We start from the raw sequence: 24,453 nt of genomic DNA on the forward strand, positions 1-24,453 counted from the left end.
TGAACTCTGGGCCTGGGTGCTGTCCCTCAGCTCTTCAGCTCAAGGCTAGTGCTCTACCACTTGAGCCACAGTGCCACTTCTGGCTTTTTTCTTTTTGCTCATGTGGTGCTGAGGAATAGAACCCAGGGCCTCATGCATTCAAGGCAATTGCTCTACCACTGAGCCACCTTCCCAACCCAACAATTTCTTTAAAAATTATACCAGATTATTGTATATAATTTTATGATACTTTAGATTTTATCTGTACATTTCCTGGAGACTTCAGATTAAATGCAAGGTCTCAGGGCCATTGCTATTAAATTTCACCCTAATATAAACTATCCACTGAAAAGGAAATTTTTTCATAAATTCCTTTAGTCAACAGAATGTTATACTCTGTAATAAAGTGTTGCTGGTAGAGGTAGTTTGTGTGAATATCTGAAAGAAAGATATGATTTTTTTTTTTCATGCCTGTCCTGAATCCTGAATGCAGGGACTGTGGGTTTGTTTTTGAGTTTTTTGCTCAAGTCAAGCACTCTACCACAGGACCACTTCTGGCTTTTTTGGTAGTTAATTAGAGATAAAAGTCTCATGGATTTTCTTGTGATCTTCAAATCTCAGCCTCCTGAGTAGCTAGGATTGCAAGGGCAAGCCACCAATGCCTGATGAAAGCCAACTTTTTGTACAACAGATGTTCTGTTAAAAGGTTTCAGTTACAAACAGTATGACTGTATTGTTATGTTTAAAGATGAACATTAACTCCTAACATTAACTTTAAAACATAAAGTGAATATCCCTTTTCCCTGCCAAAAGTATTATTTTAACTGTTAATCCTGTATCATCATAAGGAGTAACAATTTACAGAGTAAAACTGCTCTGTTGACTACTTAAAAGGATATAATGTATCTACCTCAAAATAGGTGCATGCTAATAATAGTTGACTACATCTCCAATTCTTCTATTTTCCAAAACACAGTGGTGTATATTTACCTTCTCCATCCCTTAGGTTCATACAGTTTTGTTTGTTGAGTTCTACCACTGAGCCATACCCCTACCCTTCTCTTAGTTTTAGCCTCTCTACTAAGCCTTGATGTTGAATATTTGTCCTAATCAGATCTAATTTTTTTTTCCACTCAGATCATTTTGGCCTCATGAATTCTGAGATTTGCTATGATTGACCCCTCCACTCCCCATCTTACTTTTCCTTTCTTTTCCTTTGTTTTCCTCTGTCCCTTTTCCCTCTCTTTTATTTTAACAATGGTGGGGATTGAGTCTCATGCTTGATAGACAAGCATTCTACTACTTGAGCTATGCTGATGTTCTTTCTTCTTCTTCTTTTAGTTTATTTTTCAGGTAGGGTCACATGCTTTTGTCCTGACTAGCCTTCACCCTCAGTCTTACTTCTATCTTTCAAGTAGCTGGGATTAAAGGAATGTACTACTGTGTCCTCTATTATGACTTTGATATATCATTCTTGTGTAACTCTTAAATTTGGATTTCTTTTTTCACTTGCCTTTAACATTTCTTTTTCCAGCTACTTTTCTGTCTTCAAAGGATAGATTGTAGGCTCTCTCAATGACACTTTCCTCAATATTTGGGACTTGAAAATATATTAGTCTGTGATATTTTAGTTTTTGAATTAGTAAAAATTCACTGCTGGGGGCTGGGAAGGTGGCTCAGTGGTAGAGCGCTTGCCTTGCATGCCTGAGGCCCTGGGTTCGATTCCTCAGCACCATATAAGCAAAAAGAAAAAAGCCGGAAGTGATGCTGTGGCTCAAGTGGTAGAGCGCTAGCCTTGAGCGGAAGATCTGAGGGACAGCGCCCAGGCCCAGAGTTCAGGTCCCATGACCGGACCCAAAACAAAACAACAACAACAAAAAACCTCAATCAAAAATTCACTGTACTGTATATGTCTATTCTTGTCTGAATTTGTAAAAAATGGAATGATTGCTCATGTAGGCACGTTGATGTACTCTGTATAGTCTCTTTCATTTTCTAAGTTTAAAACTATTTGTAGTTTTTGTCATTAATCATTGATTTTTAATTTTTATCATTTGCCATTACTATATCATATCTTACTGTTATTCATTCTTTTCTTTTTTCCCCCTTTCTTCACTGTTCTCATGCTCTTGTTCTTGCTCTTGCTCTGTCTGTCTCTCCTTTTTTGATGGTACTAATGTTTGAACCCAGGACTTTGTACTTGATCCATGCCTCCAGTCCTGTGGTTAGTTTTGATATTGGGGCTTGCTTTTTGCTTGAGCTAGCCTAAGCTATGATCTTCCTATTTACACTTAACTGCTGTAGTTGAGATGACATGCTTGTGCCACCATACCTTTTTTTTTTTTAACCAAGATTGGGTATCTTTAATTTATTTTTATTTTTATTTATTTTTTGCCTGGGCAGGCCTTAAACTGCAGTCCTTCCCATCTTAGTCTCCTTTGTGGCTGGGATGACAGGCATGTACTACTGTGCCCAACTTATGGTTGAAGTGCAGCCTTGTGAACTCCATTTCACTAGCCTGGGCTGGTCTTTAACCACAGTCCTCCCTACTTGATCTCAATCCCAAGTAACTAGGATTACAGGCATAAACCACTGCACTCTGCTTTTTTTTTTTTAAAGATAATTTAAACTTTATTTGTAAAAAGCTTGATGGGTAAGAATATTATTATTCATAATAAGTGAGTTTTAAATAAGCAAGAATAGTAATCTAGTCCTGGTCTGGCTATGTTCTTAGAGCTTCCTGCAGACATCTTTCCTTATTAACAAGTGAATGATTACCCAATGATTTCCTCAGTGAGAAACATATACCCTATCTGAATTAACTAAATTTAGTTAATTTACCTTATATCAATACCCTTTTCTCTGGCTTTGCCTCTTTTTTTTTAAATATATTAACCTTTTAATTTAGTAGTAGTATTAAATTTACAGAAACATGTCTGAAATATTGTAGAGGTTATTATCAGAGGTAATATAGAAATGCTCCCATTTACGTGTGAACCTTTTATGTCTTATATTAGTATCCTGGTATGTTCATTGTAAAAAAAAAAACTACTGTTTTTTTATCTTCCAGATTTTCAGAAGTGAAATCCAAAATTGCAAGTAAGTAGAATGTATTTATTTAGGCTTAAAAATGTTGTGCCAGTCCTGGGGCTTGAACTCAGGGGCTAGGCACTGTCCCTCAACTCTTTTTTTTTTCTTCTTTTTTTTGTTCCAGTCATGGGGCCTGAACTCTGGGCCTGGGCGCTGTCCCTCAGCTCTTCAGCTCAAGGCTAGCACGCTACTACTTGAGCCATAGCACCACGTCTGGCTTTTTTTTTTTTCCTGCTTATGTGGTGCTGAGGAATTGAACCCAGGGCCTTGTTGCATGCAAGGCAAGCACTCTACCACTGAGCCACCTTCTCAGCCCTGTCCCTCAACTCTTGTAATCAAAGTTAGTGCTTTACCGCTTTAGCTACAGCTGTGCTTCCAGCTTTTTGGTGGTTAATTGGAGATAAGAGTCTCATAGACTTTCCTACTTGGGCTGGCTTCTAACATCGATCCTAAGATCTTAACTTCCTCTAATTAGCTTCAATTACAGGTGTGAACCACCAGCATCCAGCTATTTATCTGGTTTTTTAAGTAAACAAAAACTACACCAAAGGGAAAAAGTAAATAGCAAAGGAAAGAAAATATGAAAAATGTTATCTTCCTCATACCATCTTTGAATTTGATTTCTCTTTTCTGGATACAGTTTAGTCTGGGCATTCTTCTAGAGTATGTTTTGATTCATTCTCTTTCTTTCTTTCTTTTCTTTCTTTCTTTCTTTCTTTCTTTCTTTCTTTCTTTCTTTCTTTCTTTCTTTCTTTCTTTCTTTCTTTCTTTCTTTCACGCACGCACGCACGCACGCACGCACGTACGTGCACATCCCTAGCTTAATTTTTTGCTGGTCCTGGGGCTTGAACTCTGGGCCTGAGCTCTGTCCCTGAGCTTCTTTTTGCTCAAGGTGAGCTCTCTACCACTTGAGTTACAGTACCACTTCTGGCTTTTTTGAGTAGTTTTTGATGAGTCTCAGAGTTTCCAGCCCAGGCTGGCTTTGAACAGAGATCCTCAGATCTCAGCCTCCTGCGTAGCTGAGATCACAGGCATAGAGCCATCAGCACCCAGCTTGTGTTCTTAATATAATTTGAGAAATTGTATTCATATATATATATGTCTGAAAAAGATTCGTTTTAATGTTAAGATATTATAATATTTAATATCTATTTACATACTTACATGCTTGATTCTTTCCTATCTTTGGTATATTTTAGACTAAATCATCTGAGTTTCTGGAAGATCATTGTATTTGTAAATTCCCAAATCACTGATTGGTAATTTGGCTCACTGTTTAGTGGACCATTTTAACAGAAGGTCAAAAAACCACCTGTATTTTCAAAAGTCTTAAGAATAAAGGTGACGTGGGTAGGCTGGACTTAGGTATTCATTGAGAACCATAACATTCTAAGGAATATAGTGAATCAAGTATCATATATCATCTTAAGAAATTTGTTGTTGTTAAGTCCATCATTGCTTATGGTAGAGACATCTGAGCTATAGTAAACTGAAGTTTTTAGTCCTCTTCAGTTTTTCTGTAGCTTTTGGTTTAAGACTCAGGATGTTTTAAGTTTTTTGCTGTGAGAACTGCCATCTGGGGATTTTATTCTTCTCTTTACCTCCCTCCCTCTAGTGGTTGTGTTTTGAAAATACAGATTTATATATTTCAGTGTTTTAGGAGCTAGGTCCACTGTTTATAATCCCACTGTGTTTGTAATTGTTTCAAAAGAAGGAATATCCATAGTAGTCATATTTATAAATAGCTTAGATGCATATATATATATATAACTTGTATACTTTTGAAAAATATTATTCAGTAATTGTGCAGAGGTTACAGTGTCATAAATCAGGTAATAAGTATGATGAATCTTGATCACTGTGACATTTCCACTGTTCTCCCCCATTCTTCTTCCTCCCCATCCTTACCCTCAAGTTACAAAACTCAGTTTTTTATATAATGTTCATTGAATATAATGACTGCATTTTCTCATCCTTCATCACTCCATTTGTGCCTCCCCTCCCCCCCCCCGCATTGATAAAAATATCCTTGGATAACAGAGTGGCTTTCTTTTTTTTTTTTAGGCAAATATCATGATTTAGAATGCCAACTGATTCAGGAGTTTACAAGTGCGCAAAGAAGAGGTGAAATCTCCAGAATGAGGGAAGTAGCTGCAGTTTTACTTCATTTTAAGGTAATGGTTACAAATTTAAAATGGAAGACTCTCTTCAAGGTTGTAGAGATTTTGTAAGTTTTATATATTGTATTTGATTTTCCCTCTTATATAACAGTAATAAGTTTAACTTATAGTTATTTTTATGTACATTTTATATATCTCATGTTAAATGTTAGGTATTTAATTAGTAAGGATTTTAATATTTATATATTTAATATTTGATATAGTTTGACAAAATTGTCATTCTCTTACTTTTTAATGTATTTTTCTCAACATGTCAAATAAGTCAAAAGAAGAAAACTTCACTATAAAATACCTAGTAGAATATAGGAACCTAATAGTAGATGAATGTGACTAATAGAAGAAATAAAGGAGATCTCAGAGAGATGTTGTATTATGGAATTGTCTTTCTAGAATTTGAATTGGAGATCTGTTGTGGTAGTATATTCTGTGAAGAAGATGCTTAAATAAATAGTTCTTCCATTTCAGTGCCAATGACTCACACTGGTAATCCTAGCTCAGAGCTGAGATCTGAGGATCATGGTTCAAAGCTAGCCTAAGCAGAAAAGTCTATGAGATTCCATCTCCCTGATAACCAGTAAAATTCTGGATTAGAAGTGTGTTTCACATAGTAAAATCCCACCCTATCAAAGTTAGCTCAAGGCATTGAGTTCAAATGCTGGTATTGAAAAAGAAATAATTCCTCCTTCAGTCTGTTTCTTCATATTTATATCAGATTAGGAAAATGGAAACTGTTTATTGGACTTTTTATTTGATAATGTGAATGAGTATTGGCAATGGTTTTTGAGACAGTGATTTACTTTATATTGACGGACTTTTTGGGGGGTGGGGGGAGGTCGCGGTTGCTGGTGCTGGGCTTGAACTCAGGACTTGGGCACTGTCCCTGAGTCTTTCTGTGCTCAAGACTAGCACTCTACCACTTGAGCCATAGCACTACTTCTTTTTTCTCAGTAGTTCATTGGATATAAAAGTCTCATGGACTTAATTCTTGCCTGGCTTTGAACCACAGTTCTCAGATCTAAGCCTCCTGAGGAGCTAGGATTATAGGGGTGAACCACCAGCACCCAGCAAGCTTAGTGCCATTGAGCCATAGCACCATTTACAGCTTTTTCTGCTTATGTGGTACTGAGGAATTGAACCCAGAGCCTCATGCATGCAAGGCAAGCACTCTACTACTGAGCCACCTTCCTAGCCCCCAAGCTCACTCATTTTTAATGTATGATTTATTGATAACCAAAGATCTAACTTTATTGATCTTAATGTATAGCTCTGTTTTAGACACATTTATTGAAATAGATTCAGTATAGAGTAAATGTGTCTGAGTTCAAACCCAAATATTGCTTATATATATATACATATATAATAAATTTCCAGACTGCCAGTTAAACAAAGATCTGTCTAAATTCATAGAAAGGAAAGGAAATACGTCAATCCTTCTCACTTCTCTTCTGTGTGTGTCTGTGTGTTTTTGTATGTGTGTATTGGAGTGAAAGAGTTTTCTAGGTGATTGATCCTAAGACAGAATCCACTGTAGAGAGCACAGTCATACTTCAACTTTCTTCTTTCATCTAAACTCCAACAAGGATATAAAGCAGTCAGGGAATTTCATCATAAAAAGAAGGAAAAGACACTCATGTTAACGTACTGGTTATTGATGATTAATTTTATTAATTTCAATGACTATTGGCCATTCACTAGAAAAATGACATAGTTTTATTACATACAACACTTTTCCTGAGGTTGTTTATTTGCAAGAACAATAAAAATGTGTTTCTTCTTTGTAGGGCTATTCCCATTGTGTTGATGTTTATATAAAGCAGTGCCAGGAGGTAACTTGACAATCTATTTTTTTTGAATTTGACGCTAATTTCTATTTTGAAGCTAATATAAAATTTATGTATCCACTATGTATATTTACTCTGCTATTTAGGGTGCTTATTTGAGAAATGATATATTTGAAGATGCAGCAATACTTTGTCAACGTGTGAATAAGCAAGTTGGAGATATCTTCAGTAATCCAGAAACAGTACTCGCTAAACTTATTCAGAATGTATTTGAAATTAAACTACAGGTAATTTTAAACAGTGACAAGTTAAATCAGTTTTAAGGCAGTTTGTGATGTCTTGTTCTATCTGATTTTTTTTTTTCTTCAGATTTTAGCTTACTTACATAATGACCTTAGAACTCAAGGTCTACATGCAGCTATTCCTGAGCTTCTTTTGCTCAAGGCTAGCACTACTATTTGAGTCTCAGATCCACTTCTGGCTTTCAAAGTAGTTTACTGGTGATAAGAATCTCAGGGACTTTCCTGCCTGAAACTGGCTTCAAATGATGATCCCTCAGATCTCAGCCTCTTAAGTAGCTAGGATTATAGGTATAAGCCACTCGTGCTCCAGCATTATCATAATTTTTGAAAGCTGGTTTGTTTTTCACTAAGGGGAAGATGTTAATCACTCTGTCATTAGAGCATATGCTTGAAATATGTTTTCATAATAGTGATGGGCTGTGGTAAGGTAGCTTCAGATATTCTATTTTGCTTTGGTTCTCACTTTGACCTCAGACTGATATTTGTGAAAATGAACAAGAAATGCAAACATGCTGGGCATTGGTGTTCAAAGCCAGTCCAGGGAAGAAAGGCTGAGATACTCTTATCTTCAGTTAACTGCCTAAAAGCTAGCTCAAAGTGGTAGAGTGGCGTTAAGTGGTACAGTGCTAGCCTTGAGCACAAAACTTAAGGACAGTGCCCAAATCTTGAGTCCAAGCCCCTGGACTACCACCAAAAAGAAAAAACAAAGAACAAATATGATCTGTATAATTTTTTGGTATAGTATTACCCAGTAAAGGGAGAACAGTAATTTCGCTTTTAACCTTTACTTCTGTAGTACAGTGTGTTCAGGCATTTCCTAAATTCTACTACCAGTAGATTAAGCCACATTCAGTGTTTGTTTTTCAAACAATTCTTTAGAATGAGAATGTAATAAATAGCACCTCCCATGTTTACTGACTAAGGAATACTATATTATAGAATACCCTAAAACTGTGGTAATTTTCAAGGAAAAAAATGTAATATATGTATTAAGAATGTATAATATATATGAAACCGGGCACCGGTGGCTTACGACTGTAATCCTAGCTACACAGGAGGCTGAGATCTGAAGATTGCCGTTCAAAGCCAGCCCGGGCAGGAAAGTCTGTGAAATTCTTATCTCCAATAAACCACCAGAAAACCAGAAATGACGTTGTAGCTCAAGTGGTGTAGTGCTAGCCTTGAGCTGAAGAGCTGAGGGACGGCACTCAGGCGGAGTTCAAGCCCCATGACCGACCAAAAAAAAAAAAAAAAAGAATGTATAATATATATGTTAAATATAATTAACAGGATGTTCTTTCATTTTTTAGAGTTTCGTAAAAGATCAGTTAGAAGAATGTAGGAAGTCGGATGCAGAGCAGTATCTGAAAAATCTCTATGATCTATATACAAGGTATATTTTTAATTACAAGAATAATAAGAATAATAATCTCAATTTCCTTTTTTAAAGTAAATGGAGGGGGAGGGAAAGTGGGAGAAAAATGAGGAAAGGGGTAATAAGTTTGACAAGAAATATATTTATTATATAACTGTAACTCCTTGGTACATCACCTTGACAATAAAAAAATGGTAAAAGGTAAGAGGTATTTTGAATTAATAGCTTTTAACATAGCAATATGCCTTTTAGGAATTTTTGGTTTAGAATTGGGCAAGTATAACATTCTTAGTACATTACTTTTAGGATTTGAGTATTTCAATTGATTGTACTAAGAAGGGAAGATCCTTGTTTAATCTGATTCAAGGATTTTTTTTGTAATTTTAATTGTGAGCTAGTTTACTTTTTTGTATTGTTAGTATAATTAGATTTATTTGCAGTTAAAACTAGAAAGAAATAACATTCTTAACAAATGTTAAGTCCTGTGTGAGTTTGTCTTTTTCTTTTGTAAATGACAGGATTACCCTCAGAGATATTATCTCAGAAGCTTCATGTGGAGCACTTTTTATTTGACATTTTCAAACAGTTACTTATCCTTCAATCTCTGCATTTGGGGAGAAGTTTCATTTCGGTAACAGCAACAACATTGTCTTCAACAATGGGAAGTAAATAAGAGGAGAGTCCACATGGAGAAAGACAAACAGGGTGCACAGTGAGAGCAGACCTCTCAGTGCTGTTTGGATTCTTTGTGATGAATGGTATAAGAAAGTATTTGAGACCATTCTGCCGCTGTCTCCATTTCTAGCCTGGATCATTGTCTCACAAATTCTTAGAGATCACCCACAGGAGTTGGACAGTTCTTAAAACCATTAGTATTGTTTGTAGTATTCCATTCTACTTTGTATATAACTCTATAGGGCTGCTTTCTAAATCCTAAATTCTGTCTGCCAAGGTTTTAAAAATAGTAGCTTAATATGTCAGTAAAGTCACATTATAAAAATATATATTCCTTAGTATTACTACTGTACCTAAAACATACATCAATCTTTTTTTCCTCCTTTTCTATGAAAAGAACCACCAATCTTTCCAGCAAGTTGATGGAGTTTAACTTAGGTACTGATAAACAGACTTTCTTGTCTAAGCTTATCAAATCCATTTTCATTTCCTATTTGGAGAACTATATTGAGGTGGAGACTGGTTATTTGAAAAGCAGAAGTGCTATGATCCTACAGCGTTATTACGATTCAAAAAACCACCAAAAGAGAGCCATTGGCACAGGAGGGTGAGTTTTCTTATATATTATGGTTAAAAGTAAATGCATGAAAAAATGGTGAATTTGGGCAAAGTTATCACATATTGATTAGATAAACATCAAATATTGACTGTCAAGATTTTTTGTGAAGAATTCTTTTGCTGGGCGCCGGTGGCTCATACCTGCAATCCTAGCTACTCAGGAGGCTAAGATCTGAGGATCGCAGTTCAAAGCCAGCCTGGGCAGGAAAGTCCGTGAGACTCTTAATCTCCAATAAAAACCACTAGAAAACTGGAAGTGGTGCTGTGGCTCTAGGGGTAGAGCACTTGCCTTGAGCTGAAGAGCACAGGGACAGCGCCCAAGCCCAGAGTTCAAGCCCTACGACTGACCAAAAAAAAAAAAAATTCTTTTAACCAGTGTTGTTAATTATTGACCAACTCTTGATCTTGAACTACATGCTGAAATGATATAGCATGATTAAAATATAAAACATTTGTTAATGAAAAAATTAATAAGCACAGTGACAGTAATATAAAGAACTTATTTCTTTTTCATTTCAGACAGAGTAAATTCTTTTGGGTTATTGACTAAGAATCAGTTTTTGTTGTTACACAGATATGACAAAAAGAAGAATAAACATTTGACAATTTAGAGCTGATGACATCTCAGTTCCAGGTCTTCACTACCTGGGACCTAGATGATTCTAGGAGGTATCATGATTTCTGTAGTGTCATATAATTTTGTGTCCAGAATTCACACACTATGCAGTCAAATAATTTTGTTCTACAGTTTTGTATATTAAATGATTAGAGAAAGGTTATAATTAGGTATAAGAGAAAATCTGAATGGAATTCTATGCCTCCATCAGAAAGAATGACATTGCTCCATTTGTTAGGAAATAGAAAGACTCGGAAAAAATTATATTAAGTGAAGTAAGCCAGGCCCAAAGAAACTTAGGTCCCATGGTTTTCCTTATTTGCAATATCTAGTATATGTCTGAGTCAAGCAGAAAAGGTCAGATAAGTTGATGTTAGGGAAATGAACCCCTAAGATATGTATTCAAATGTTTTTTTTTCTTTCATGTGATTGTTTCTAACACATTTATAAGATGATTTCTTTGTTGCTTTGTATGTCCCTCTCCCATGGTATAACCCCTGCTTTCACTGTATAATTTGTGGAGGGGAAGGGGAAAAACAAATTGTTTAAATAGGGATACAGGTGGACCCATTGCAACAATGAGATGTACCAGTCCTTATGTGGAAAACTAACTTTACAACTTTGGTGAGGAGGCGGGGGGGGGGCGGGGATGGGAAGGGGAAACAAAGGAGAAGGCTATAATGCTTGATAAGAAATGTACTCATTATCTTGCCCATGTAATTGTACCCTCTGTACAGTATTTTCACAATAAGGAGAAAATCTGAAAGATAGAAGAAAAAAAACTGAAACTAAAAACCTTAAGTTATAAGCCTTAAAAAAAACACCCCAAAACTGTATTCTAGGAGCAAAAAAAAGTTTTACTTAAAGATGCCCCACATATGGCCCCTGGTGGCTCATTCCTGTAATCCTAGCTTTTCAGGAGGCTGAGATCTGAGGATCATGGTTTGAAACCGCAAGAAAGTCTATGAGATTCTTATCTCCAATTAGTTACCAAAAAAGCCAAAAGTGGAGCTGTGGCTCTGGTGGTAGAGTACTAGCTTTGAGAAAAAAGCTCAGGGACAGCACCCAAGCCCTCACTTCAAGCTCCAGGGCTGGTACCGCCCCCCGCCCCCCACCCCCCTCCAAAAAAAGATACTCCACATGTTTCACCTCTCTGATACTTAGGAAAGCTGAGTTATGTTGACTACATCTGGTAATACAATGAAGAGATGTATAATGCTTTCAAATGACTAAATATATCTTAGCACTTTTTTGATCAAGGATAGCATTCTACCCCTTGAGCCACAGGTCTACTTCCAGGCTTTTGGTTGTTAGAGATAAGTCTTAAGAGCTATCTTGCCTGGGCTGGCTTAGAACTAAAATCTTTAGATCTCAGCCTCCTCAGTAGCTAGGTTTACAAATAGGAGCCACTGGCTCCTGGCTGAAGTTTTATTTTTAAATATGACTGTTTAGTTATTTGTACTACAAACTTACTGAAATAAATCACTTCCTGAAGAAAACAATTATTCTTCACTGAGTTAAAAATTTAAAACTTTAAGGACCAAATAACTCTGAATATATACTCATAAGGATCATAACTCATGAATATACTCATTTTTTTCAACTGAAAATCTCCACAAAATTATAGTAATTTGATTTAGGGCTCTTGGTTATTGGTCCTTTTTCTGTTATTGTACACTAAATACATCAAGCTGAAATTTGTGTATATGTAGTAAAATCTTTTTTTTTTAATTTGGCTACAATGGTATACAGTATTCAAGATTTGAAAGAGAGAATTAGACAACGTACCAATTTACCACTGGGGCCAAGTATTGATACCCATGGAGAAACTTTCTTGTCTCAAGAAGTGGTGGTTAATCTTTTACAAGAAACCAAACAAGCCTTTGAAAGATGTCATAGGGTAAGAAAGATTGTACATTTATTGTATTTTATTGTGTTTTGTCTACCAGTTCTTGTGTATTTTAGGTTTTATTTTGTTTACAGAATGATTTTGTTTGTAATTTTTAAAATGTGGGTATTTTGCCAGGTGCTAGTGGCTCATGCCTGTAATCCTGGCTACTCGGGAGGCTGAGCTCTGAGAATTGCAGTTCAAAGCTAGCCTAGGCAGGAATGTCCATGAGATTCTTAATTAATAAACAATAAACCAGCAGAAAACCAGAAGTAGCACTGTGGCTTAAAGTAGGTAGAGTACTAGCCTTGAGCAAAAAGAGCTCAGGGACAGCACCCAAGTCCTGAATTCAAGTCCCATTACCAGCAGCAACAGCAATTTTAAAAAAATGTATTTTTTGCAGTCGTGGTAATTGAATTCAGCCTAATGCTTGCTAGACAAGCACTGGTACTATATGAGCCATTTTCCTCCCTGACCCTCACCCCACTCTCTTATTCCCCCTCAGTCCTGGGGCTTGTACTTTGGGCCTGGGCACTGTCCCTGAGTTTCTTTTGCTCAAAGCTAGCACTCTATCACTTGAGTCACAGCACCACTTTCTGCTTTTTCTGAATAGTTTAGTAAAACTGAATAATTGCAACAAAAAGACTGTTAAAACTAACATACAAATTTTTAAGATATAAATCAATTTACAAAAAATAGAAGCAATTCTATATTCCTGATAGCAAGTTGTCTAAAAAATCAACATTGCCAGGTGCTGGTGGCTCACACCTGTAATCCAGCTACTCAGGAGGATGAGATGTGAGGATCACAGTTCAAAGCCAGCTTGGGCAGGAAAGTCCATGAGACTCTTATCTCCAATTACCCACCTGAAAACCAGAAGTGGAGCTGTGGCTCAAAGTGATAGAATAGTTTATGAGAGATAAGGGTCTCACTGACTTTCTGACCAGGTTGGCTTGAACCACAGTCCTCAGATCTCAGCCTCCTGAGTAGCTACGATTAAGGTGAGCCAGCAGCACCTGGTTCCCTTCTTTAAATTAAATAATTTCTATGCAAAGGATATTTAGTAGGTATGATATGATATTTTAATAAATATGCATATTGAATAATATTCAAATCACCCTAAGGATATATAACTTTTCAAACTTTTTTTGTGTGGTAAAACCTTTCAAAATCCATTCTTTTAAAAAAATACTCAGTCTACTATTATCTGAAGTCAACCTACTGATGTGATAGAACACAAGATATTGCTTCTTTTACCTCCAATTCATCACCAAAAAGTTGAAAGTAAAGCTAAGGCTCAAATGGTAGAGCGCTAGCCTTGTGAAAAACACTTCAGGGAGGCCCTGAGCTCATGCCTTAAGACTGGCGTGTGTGCATGCACGTGCATATATCAAACAAAACACGCACACACATCAAACAAAAATAAAAGCCCAGTCACTTATTCTGGTTTGTTTCTATTTCCATTTGTCTTTATACCAATATCATGCTGTCTTAGTTACAACTTTAGAGTAGATCTTGAATCAGGTAATATAAATCCTCTCATAATTCTCATAACTCAGTTTCTGGGAAAAAGGTGAAGTTTTGATTGGAATGAAAATGAATCTATAGTTTTATCTGGTGTTAAAATAAAAATGCATTTAAATTTATAGTTTAGTTTATATATAGAAATGCAGGTGATTTTTGTTTATCTTAAGTACCCAGTAACCTAATTAAACTTCTTTATTTTAATAACTTTTTAAATAGATTCCAGCAGATTTTCTATATAGACTATTGTGTTGTCTCCCTGAAGAGAATTTCCCTTAATTCCTCTCTAGTACAAATAATTTTGTTCTTCTGCCTTAATTGCCCTTCCCAGACTTCCATATGATATTGAATAAATGTGGGGAGAATAAATACTTTCCATTATTTCAAATGTTTAGAGTAAAGCGATCAGTCTTTTACCACGAAGTATGCTAACTACAGGTTTTTCTTAAATATTCTTCCACAGTGAGGAAATTCTTCTTATTCTAGTTAATTTAACTGTCTGTAAGCTGGATTTTGTCAGATACTTTCTATTAATGTTGTGAATTACATTAGTTGATTTTAAAAAATGTTTTGCATTCTTCAATAAATCCAAGTTGGTCATCAACTGACTTTTACCCTGTTATCTTACATATATATTTGGGGGTAAAAATGAAGCATTTTACATTGGTGTTCATGAAGAATAATGGCCTACCTTCCTTTAATGTCTTTGTTTTGATTGGGTATCATTAAAGCTTGGTCTCATGAAATGTGTTGGGAATATTTCTTCAGTTTTCCCCAAAAGTTTGTGTTAAATTGATAGACTTTTAGGTTTTAACCTTTTGATACTGGTATAATTCACTAATAAACCTGTAGATGCCCCTCCCTCTCTTCTGTTTATCTGTGTGTGTGTGTGTGAGAGAGAGAGAGAGAGAGAGACAGAGACAGAGAGAGAGAGAGACAGAGAGATTTGAGTTTATGCATGCTATTCATAGGCTCTACCACTTGAGTCATGCCTCAGCCCCTACACTTTTCTTTGTAAGAATATTTTAACCTCAGATTCAGCTTCTCAGCTATACACAGGGCTATTCAGATAATCTAGTTTAAGTTAGCTTTGGTAGTTTCTGCCTTTCAAAGACATATTTTATGTAGATGTTGCATTCATTGAATAAAATTATTCATGACATTTTGTTAGTCTTTTTGTATTTGTAGAAGTGGTGCTCATGTCACCACTCTCATTTTAGTTTAGTTTTCCCCAAGAGCCATTAGCTTGTCTTTTTTTCTATTTCATATTTCTTTGGTTTCTTCTCTATTTTCTTCATGTTAGGTGTCATTTGCCTTTTCTTTTTCTATATTTTGAGGTAGAAGCTGAGATCATTTATTGGAGACCTTTTTTTTTTCATTTCTCCTTTTTTTATATGTTTTTTATTGTAAAAATACTGTACAGAGGGGTTACAGTTATGTGAGTAAGGTATTGAGTTCATTTCCTATCGAGCATTGTTACCTGATTGGAGACCTTCTTTACCAGTGTATTTAGTAATAAATTTCACACTTAAAAGACTAGCAACATCAAAGAAGTTTTGGTATTGTGTTTTTATTTTATTCAGTTGAAAATACTTGCAAATTTCTTTTTTTTTTTAACTTTTTTTTGGGGGGGGGTCCGATTGTAGGGCCTGAACTCTGGGCCTGGGCGCTGTCCCTCAGCTCTTCAGCTCAAGGCTAGCGCTCTACCACTTGAGCCACAGCATCACTTCCGGCTTTTTTCTTTTTGCTTATATAGTGCTGAGGAATCGAACCCAGGGCCTCAGGCTTGCAAGGCAAGCGCTCTACAACTGAGCCACCTTCCCAGTCCCTGCTTGCAAATTTCTATTTGCTTTCTTTAGACCCTAAACTGATTTAGAAGTATGTTTTATTGTCATGTATTTGGAGATAGGTTTGTGTTTGATTTCATTCCAGAGGATATACTTTACGTGCTGTGAATCTTTAAGAAATTTATTGAGGTGTTTTATGGCCTGGAATATGGTCCACATGAGTAGTTTCACAAACTTGAGAAGAATATATGTTATGTTGTTGTTGGATTATGTATTCTGTAAATGTCAGGTGTCATTGACTGTGCTCATTGACTCTTCTGTATCTGTCAATTTTCTGTTTGCCTTAACTATATTATGCATAGACTTTTTAAATGTGAACAGGAGAGTAAGAAGCTAAATTTAGTCTTTATGGTTTAGAATGAAGATAAGGACACTTGTTGAATCAATTGAAGAGGAAAATTGGGTAGAGAGACTAGTGAGGAATATAGGTTGAGTAGTTATGAAGTGTACAACAAAATCAGTATTTATAATCAATGGTGATTGTAAGAAGGTTATGAATTCTCATAAACTTCTGACTTCATACATAGGGATTATATTATACTTCATAAGGATTATATTATTACGTTAAGGTTGAGCATGCCTAATTTTAAAATCCAGAATCTTTCATGTTCAAAAATCTAAAATCTTTTAATGACTAATAAAGATTCCACAGTAGAAAATTACATATTTGCCTTTGTAGGATATATTGCAGTCAAAATGCAGGCACACTGAGAAAATTTTATGGGGCCATTTTTAGGCTGTGTGTATTAGGTAGTATATTAGGTATGAAAAATAACTGAACTTTATATTTGGATTTGAGTTCCATCCCCAAGATATTTCATTATGTATATGCATGCAAATATTCCAAAATCTGAAAAAAATCCAAAATTCAAATAAATCTAGTCTTAAGCCTTCTGGAAAAGGGATCCTTCACCTCTAATAAGTATTATCCTGAAAGATTGCATAAATGGAGACTACAAATAAGCTTGACAAAGGCAGAAATCAATTTATAGAAACAACATAGGAACCCCTAGATAAGTATTCAAATGTTTTTTTCTTTCATGCGATTGTCTCTAACATATTTATAAGATAATTTCTTTGTTGCTTTGTATGTCCCTCCCCCACGGTATAACCCCTGCTTTCACTGTATTTGATGTTGGTATAATTTGTGGAGGGGAAGGGAAAAAAACAAATCATTTAAATAGGGATACAGGTGGACCCATTGCAACAATGAGATGTATAAGTCGTTATGTCGAAAAAACAAACTTTACAGCTTTGGGCGTGGTGGGGAGGATGGGAAGGGGAAACAAAGGAGGAGGCATCAATGCTTGGTAAGAAATGTACTCATTATCTTGCCCATGTAATTGTAACCTCTCTGTACGGTATTTTCACAATACATAAATAAAATATAAACAACATAGGAAGCAGTTAAAAGAACTCAAAAGTTCTGAGTTTTACTGGAATTTCCCTTGTTTAGTGAGTAGCTCTCAAACCCCTTTGGTCATGACTCAAAATGAATAATGTGTTTTATATATGCATGGTGTTGTGTATGTGTTTGTTGTAAATGTAGTTGATTCCACTAAAGGATTATAATTTAAGCTTAAAAGCATTATTCTAAGACACAAGAGTTTTAAATCAATATGACCCATTGTAATTATGTATGGAAAGGGAGGGTTGGAATACAAGTTACTTTCATACTTGAAATACTATGTTTTATACAAAATTGAGTACTTTTTAAGTTGGCAAAAGTTTGCTTTGTTTAAAAGGTAGTACACTGGGTACAGAACTCAAGGGAAAAAAGGGTGAAAAAGGTGCAGCAGTGGAGCTCACTATACACTGATGAATGTGAACTATGCAACTTATGCATAGGCGAGAGTGAGGGGACAGAAGACACTATACGAAAGGAAATATACTCATTGCTTGACTCATGTAATTGTAATCCCTCTGTACTCACCTTTATAATAACTGTGAACTAAATTAATTAATAGAAAAGGTACATTGGAGGAGTGATATTGTGTATATTTTTGTTTTTAAAGCTTTCGGATCCTTCTGATTTACCAAGGAATGCCTTTAGAATTTTTACTATTCTTGTGGAATTTTTGTGTATTGAACATATTGATTATGCTTTGGAAACAGGACTTGCTGGTAAGTATATTTGTATCACACTTTCTGTGAAAGTTCTTTGGTACTACTTAGTTAAACTGAACATAGAATTTTTGTATCTAATTACATCTATATGTTAAATTTAGTAGAATGAATTTTGGGCTTCTATAATATAAGGATTTGCCAGGTGCTGAAAGCTATACAAATAAATACATGGTTATATAATATTGTTTACATGTAGTAAAGTAGAGTAATAAACAGTATAAGTTATTACAGTGCATGACAAAATATAACATAATTCTGTCCATTATAAAACATCAAGGTACATAAGTGAAGGGAATTAAGCAATGTAAGTTTAGGAAGGAAAATACTCAAAAGTAAGTCTGAAAAGGAATACTTACATTACAATTTTTATTTTGCTTTTGATCTTCTTGGTCTATCTGTTATTGTTAGTAGTATAACAATGATTTCTTCCTTTAGTTCCAGTCCTATTAAACTAGTTGCCTACTTGACCGTGCCACTTGTTCAATGCTTATCTCAAATTTAATGTACCAAAAGTGAAAGAAATTCATTGTCTTGTTCCAAAATGTTCTTTTCCCCATAAAAAGGACCTTTTTAATTTACTAGTTACTCAAACTTCAAACTCAGGTGATCCCTTAATTTTTCTTTTTCATCAATGCAGATATCATTTTTCTACTTTTATCTCTAATAAACGCCACCCTAGCTTAAACACTGTTGGCTCATGACTATCCTTTGTCCATTGTTGCCTTTCTGAGGTACTGATTTCATGTAGTCACCAGTTATTTACTTTTTAAAACTTTTAATTCATTTAATTTAAACTGTTATTTTGTAGTTGCACAAAGGAGTTACTATTGACCAAATCAGTGTATAAGTGCAATGCATCATGATTAATATCACCTCTTCCATCATTTCCCCCATAACTCCCAATCTAACATCTCCCTTCAATTTCCTTCATAGGCTGTGCTCTGAATATTATGACTGCATTCTCCCCCCTTCATTCATCTACTGCTCTCTCATTGATAGCTCCCTTCTACTTTTCAAGCGCCAATTTTCTGGTATTTATTTTGTTGGCCTGTGAGTTCCTTTTTGTAAGGACTTTGAATTCTCCCCTGCAAATACCATACCTGAGTTAATACATTTGTGTGCACTTGGTTACAACCTATAAGTTTTTGCTTGTATACTTACAATTTAGTGCTAGCTTCCAAATATGAGAGAAAATATGTGTCCTTTGTCCCTCTAGGCCTGATTTAAAGATTACTTTTTTAAGGAAAAGAATAACACTCTTTCAAATAGATTATTATTTGATCTGTTTTTAAATGTATTCATCCTTTTCTTGTGCTGCATTTCTCCACATTATCCCAATTCAACTTTCATTCTTTTCTTTCCTTTCTCTCAGCTCATCTCAAAGCTGGCTTTGCAGTCTTCTGATTTCCAGATCTCCCCTTCTTAGGCTTTGCTTTCACCTTAGCTGTATACTTGGAGTTAGTTACTCATGATCTTATCATTAGATTCATTTTTTATAACATCACAATGAAATTTTGTTAGTATCTGCTTTCACTCACCAGAGTTCATTTTCACTTGCCTTAAATTACTGCTTTCCTACTCCTCTACCCATTTTACATTTTGTAGAAAAGTCAGATGAATTATTAGAAAATCCAGTGAAAAATGAAACTGAGTAGGGGAGAGAGAACAGTAATGAGGTATGGTGCAGGATTCACAGGCAAAGAGCTTTAAAAAAGAATAGAGAAGACCTTTGCAGAGACACATGAGAGAACTGATTGAAATGGTATCATAAACTGACTTGAGAATAAGTAGTCTAGATAGAAACACCATTATGTAAGCTCTTTTAGATAGGAATATTAATTTGTTTCATTCAGTGCTGTACTCTAGCATGTGAGCATGCATAGATGCCTAAAATATCTTTATTGGCTGTATAAAACATTCTGTAAAGATTCTAACAGTAAACCAGAATTAGCATAAATCAGTTCCTTTGGCTTAACTGGTTTATCCTTTCCCAATTTTTCAGTTTTGCTCTTATAAGCAACAAGATAGATTTGTTAATTGGAGATAAGAGTCTGATGGACTTTCCTGCCAGGACTGGATTTGAACCATGGTTCTTTGTGAGCCATTGGTGCCCAGTAAGATAAATATTTTTAACTTAATTATTAGAAGACCTGTGATGACTTCCAAGTATTGCCATTTGAAAATGATTAATGTGTTAATTTGGAGATAATTAAATCTGCAAAGATGTGATGAGAACTAAAAATATAATTTGAATTTGAACTTTTCGTATGAAGGATTTTAGTGGCAATATTCTCTATTTAGAAGGGCTTATGAAATTTTCCACTTAGAACAGAAAGATTGCTCATTCATAAGTACTTTTCATATAGGTAGTTAGCACTTACTGATACTATTTTTAAGACTGCACAAAATTTTTGGGTGCTGGTAGCTCACACCTGTAATCCTAGCTACTCAGGTGGCTGAGAGCTGAGAATTAGAGTTTGAAGCCAGTCTGGGTAGGAAAGTCTGCAAAAGAGACTCCTATTTCTAGTTAACTACAAAAAGCCAGAAATGGAGCTGTGTCTCAAGTGGTAGAGTGCTCAACTAACCTTGAGCAAAAGGATAGTACCCAGGCCCTAAGTTCAAGCCCTAGGACTGGCATGAAATAAAATAGGATTTTATGAAGTTCTGTCAAACACATATAGCTTCCATACCTTGTTACTCTAGATTTTGAACCTTTTGAAATGGTACAGTTACTAAATTATAATTTCAATTACTAAATTTTAATTTAGTAGTAATAAGTACTGGTCAGCTAACACTAGGTTAAATATTCCCTATCTTGGTTTATTTTCTCTGGCTAAAATCAGAGACATGAAATAACCAAATCAAAGTATGTAATATAAATATGTATATATATATGTATAGGTTTTAAAATAAGGTGTTTTAAAACACAATATTTTTTTTCATTTTTGATATAAACTTATTTTTAAAGGATTCTTCCCTACCAATGTTTACTACTGTTAGCCTATTTACATATACTGCTTTTTCAGGACACTGTTGAATGTTCCTTAAAAACTTTAATAACTTGGTAATTGAAAACATCAATATTGCCTTAAATTTTCATATCTTAATAATAATGATTAATGAGGTGTATTTTTCTTTTCAAAGTTTGTGTCAGAGCCTTTAATTTTCTTACCATTTGATTTTGCCTAATGTGGAAAAATACATATATTTTCCATTTTTAAAATGAGTTCTGTACATAACTCTAGGTTTTAGGCTAATATGTTGTTACAAGCTCTGGATAGTTTTCTGAGTCTCAAGTCTTTTAATTTTGGGTGAAAGTGCAAATATCTAGGAACCTTAGAGTATCTATTATTCTTTACAAAAGAAACTTTGAAATCCAGTGATTCAGCTCAATTTTTAGTGTCAGAATGTAGAGTAGCTTGATTATTATGCTGAATATCAGGAATTTACTCTGATATAGTTTGATTTTTAATATTTTTGAGGAAAGAATAGATAATGTAAGATGTATAAGTTGAGGTATATTTTACTATGACATGATATATAGGATAGAAGATAAAGACATAGGAAACAGGAAAACTAATAAAAATATTGGAGATAGAAATGAGATAAAGACCTGTTACAAGAAAAATGGTTGATGTATTCATAGAGCATATGAATTTTTGAGTACTAAAGAATTGGAAAGGAGGGGGGAGGATTGTGAGGGGGAGCTGGGAAGGGCTGGGAAGGGAAAACAAAGGAAGAGGCTACAATGCTTGATAAGAAATGTACTCATTATCTTGCCCATGTAATTGTAACCCCTCTGTACAGTATTTTCACAATAAAAAATAAATAAAAATTAAAAAAAAAAGAATTGAAAAGGAATGGAGAAGATAGATGCAAGATGATTGCGTGGTTTATTTCAACAAAATTTTAAATAGCAAAAATTTGAGCAGCAAAGTGCTTTGGATGAATTTTATTAAGCTATTAACAATTTTCTCTTAATCATTGCTGAATCTTGAAATAACATTACTTTTAACTCATGCAATATATATAATGCCCATTTTCTTTTACTCAAGGTGAATTTCTTTAAGGTTAATTTTCATTTATGTATTCTTTCAAATTGTAGGAATTCCTTCTTCAGATTCTAAGAATGCAAATCTCTATTTTTTGGATGTTGTGCAACAGGCCAATACTATTTTTCACCTTTTCGACAAACAGTTTAATGATCACCTTATGCCACTAATAAGGTTAGTCACAATCATTGATATTTCAGTAAATATTACAGTTTTTATATTAAATTTTAAAAAATCATGTTTTGAATTGTTTTAAAAGCATCAACAGGACAGGAAATGAGAAATAAAACTATTCTTTTTAGCCAGGTGCCAGTGGCTCATGTCTGATCATAGCTACTCAGATAGAGAGCTGTAGTTTGAGTTCAGCCTGGGAATAAACAGGAGACCACATCTCAATAGCTGGCTTCTGTTTTACACGTCATCTTTGTTATCAGGAGGTTGAGATTGGAAGGGTTGAAGTTTTCGACCAAGCTGTGATACTCCATCTCAATTAATAGCTGGATGAGGTAGAGCATACATGTCATTTTCTCCATGTGGGAAGTATAAATAGGTAGATATTAGTACAATCTGATCCAAGCTACATGTAAAACCCTACTTAAAAAACAACAAATGCAGGGCCTGTGAATGTGGCTTAGTGGTAGAGTGCTTGCCTCGCATGCATGAAGCCCAGGATTCAATTCCTCAGTACCACATAAACAGAAAAAGCCAGAAATGGCACGCTGGCTCAAGTGGTAGAGTGCTAGCCTTGAGCAAAATAAGCTCAGGGACAGGGCCCAGGCACTGAGTTCAAGCTCCATGATTGGCAAAAAAAAATGCAAATGCAAACAGGGTTGGGATCATTGCTCAAAAAGTAGAATGCCTGCCTAGCAAGCTCAAGGCTATAAGTTCAAACATCAATATCACAAAAAAAAGTGTTGATTTTCCTTTCATTCCTGTTTTCTTTTTCTGTTGTGTAAGTAGAATATGATCTAAACCTCCCTATAGCAAGGATGACATGTGTGATTCAGAAGCCAGCTATTGAGATGTGATCTCGTATTTATTCCCGGGCTGAACTCAACTTTTTGGTACATTTGAAAAGACAGCTATCATAATCTAAAATTAAAATCTTGTATGAAAGAGGCCTTCCAGCCTACTACAGTTCAGTAAATTTACATCCTTAAAATTTCAGTGGCTCACTGAATGGAGTGATTCACTCCACTCAGGAGGCTGAGAGCTGAAAATCATGGTTCAAAGCCAGCTGGGGCAGGAAAGTCTGTGAGACTGTATCTCCAATTAACGTCCAGAAAACTGGAAGTGGAGTTGTGATTCAACATTGTAGAGCACTAATCTTTAGGAGCAGCATCCAGTCCCCAACTTTAAGCCCTTACGACCAACTGCAACAACAAAAAAGATCCAACAGCCTAGACACCAACAGATGATTGCAGTTCAAGGTCTGGGAAAAATATTTGTGAGACTCCGATCTCAACCAGTAGCTGGGTATTGATGGCCTATATTTTCTTATTCCAGCTACTCAGTAAGGTGAGATCAGGAGGATTCCAATTCTAGGCCACCCCAGGCAAAAATATTCACAACATTCCATCTCAGCAGAGAAAGCTAGGCATGATGGTGCAGTTCTGCAGGTACATTGGAGGATCAGTCTAGGTTGGCCTGGGTAAAAAGTGAGACCATATCTTGCAATGAAATAAGCCAGAGCAAAATAAGCTTGAGGCATGGCTCAAACAGCAGAGCATCTGCATAATAGGTGCAAAGCTTTGAGTTCAAACTCCAGTACAACAAAAGAAAAAAGATTCAACAGGTACAGCCTGTTTATTACAATATAAAGACATAAAAATCTTTGTGAGGACTGGGAATATAGCTTAGTGGTAGAGTGCTTCCCTAGCATGAATGAAGCCCTGGGTTCGATTCCTCAGCACCACATAAACAGAAAAAGCCAGAAGTGGCACAGTGGCTCAAGTGGTAGAGCACTAGCCATAAGCAAAAGAAGCCCAGGGACAATGCCCAGACCCAAGGGGTGGGGAATCTTTGTGAGATTGATAGGGGATAGATTTTTTTTTTTTTTGCGGGTGGGGGGGGGCTGTCAGTCGTGGGGCTTGAACTCTTGGGCGCTGTCCCTGAGCTCTTCAGCTTAAGGCGAGCACTCTACCACTTGAGCCACAGCACCACTTCCAGGGGATAGATTTTGTGAGCCATTAAGAGTTGACATAATTTTACAAAAATTTATATATGAACTTTAAAAGTATATAATCATCTCTTTAACACTATTACAGAAAAGATATTTACACAAAAGATAAATTTTATCAGTGTGTCATAAACAATGTTATGCCAAGAATAATCCATAAGTGAAGATCACTTGTAATGCCTGAATTGCACTTTGAGAAAATATTTATTTATTGGGTTTT

At 35.4% G+C, this 24,453-nt stretch overlaps 1 protein-coding gene across 1 annotated transcript in view; it reads left to right on the plus strand.

Moving 5' to 3' along the window:
- Positions 1 to 24,453, plus strand: part of Exoc5 (exocyst complex component 5) — a 51,675-nt gene that overhangs the window by 20,961 nt on the left and 6,261 nt on the right. The window contains exons 5-13 of the mRNA XM_013012210.1: positions 3,050 to 3,078; positions 5,134 to 5,243; positions 7,031 to 7,075; positions 7,177 to 7,317; positions 8,643 to 8,725; positions 9,780 to 9,989; positions 12,369 to 12,516; positions 17,891 to 17,999; positions 22,108 to 22,228. Coding sequence (XP_012867664.1) covers positions 3,050 to 3,078; positions 5,134 to 5,243; positions 7,031 to 7,075; positions 7,177 to 7,317; positions 8,643 to 8,725; positions 9,780 to 9,989; positions 12,369 to 12,516; positions 17,891 to 17,999; positions 22,108 to 22,228 — 996 coding nt within the window. The remainder of the gene's footprint in view (positions 1 to 3,049; positions 3,079 to 5,133; positions 5,244 to 7,030; positions 7,076 to 7,176; positions 7,318 to 8,642; positions 8,726 to 9,779; positions 9,990 to 12,368; positions 12,517 to 17,890; positions 18,000 to 22,107; positions 22,229 to 24,453) is intronic.

This window comes from Dipodomys ordii, unplaced genomic scaffold (assembly GCF_000151885.1).
Source record: "Dipodomys ordii isolate 6190 unplaced genomic scaffold, Dord_2.0 Scaffold16, whole genome shotgun sequence".
NCBI lineage: Eukaryota > Metazoa > Chordata > Mammalia > Rodentia > Heteromyidae > Dipodomys > Dipodomys ordii.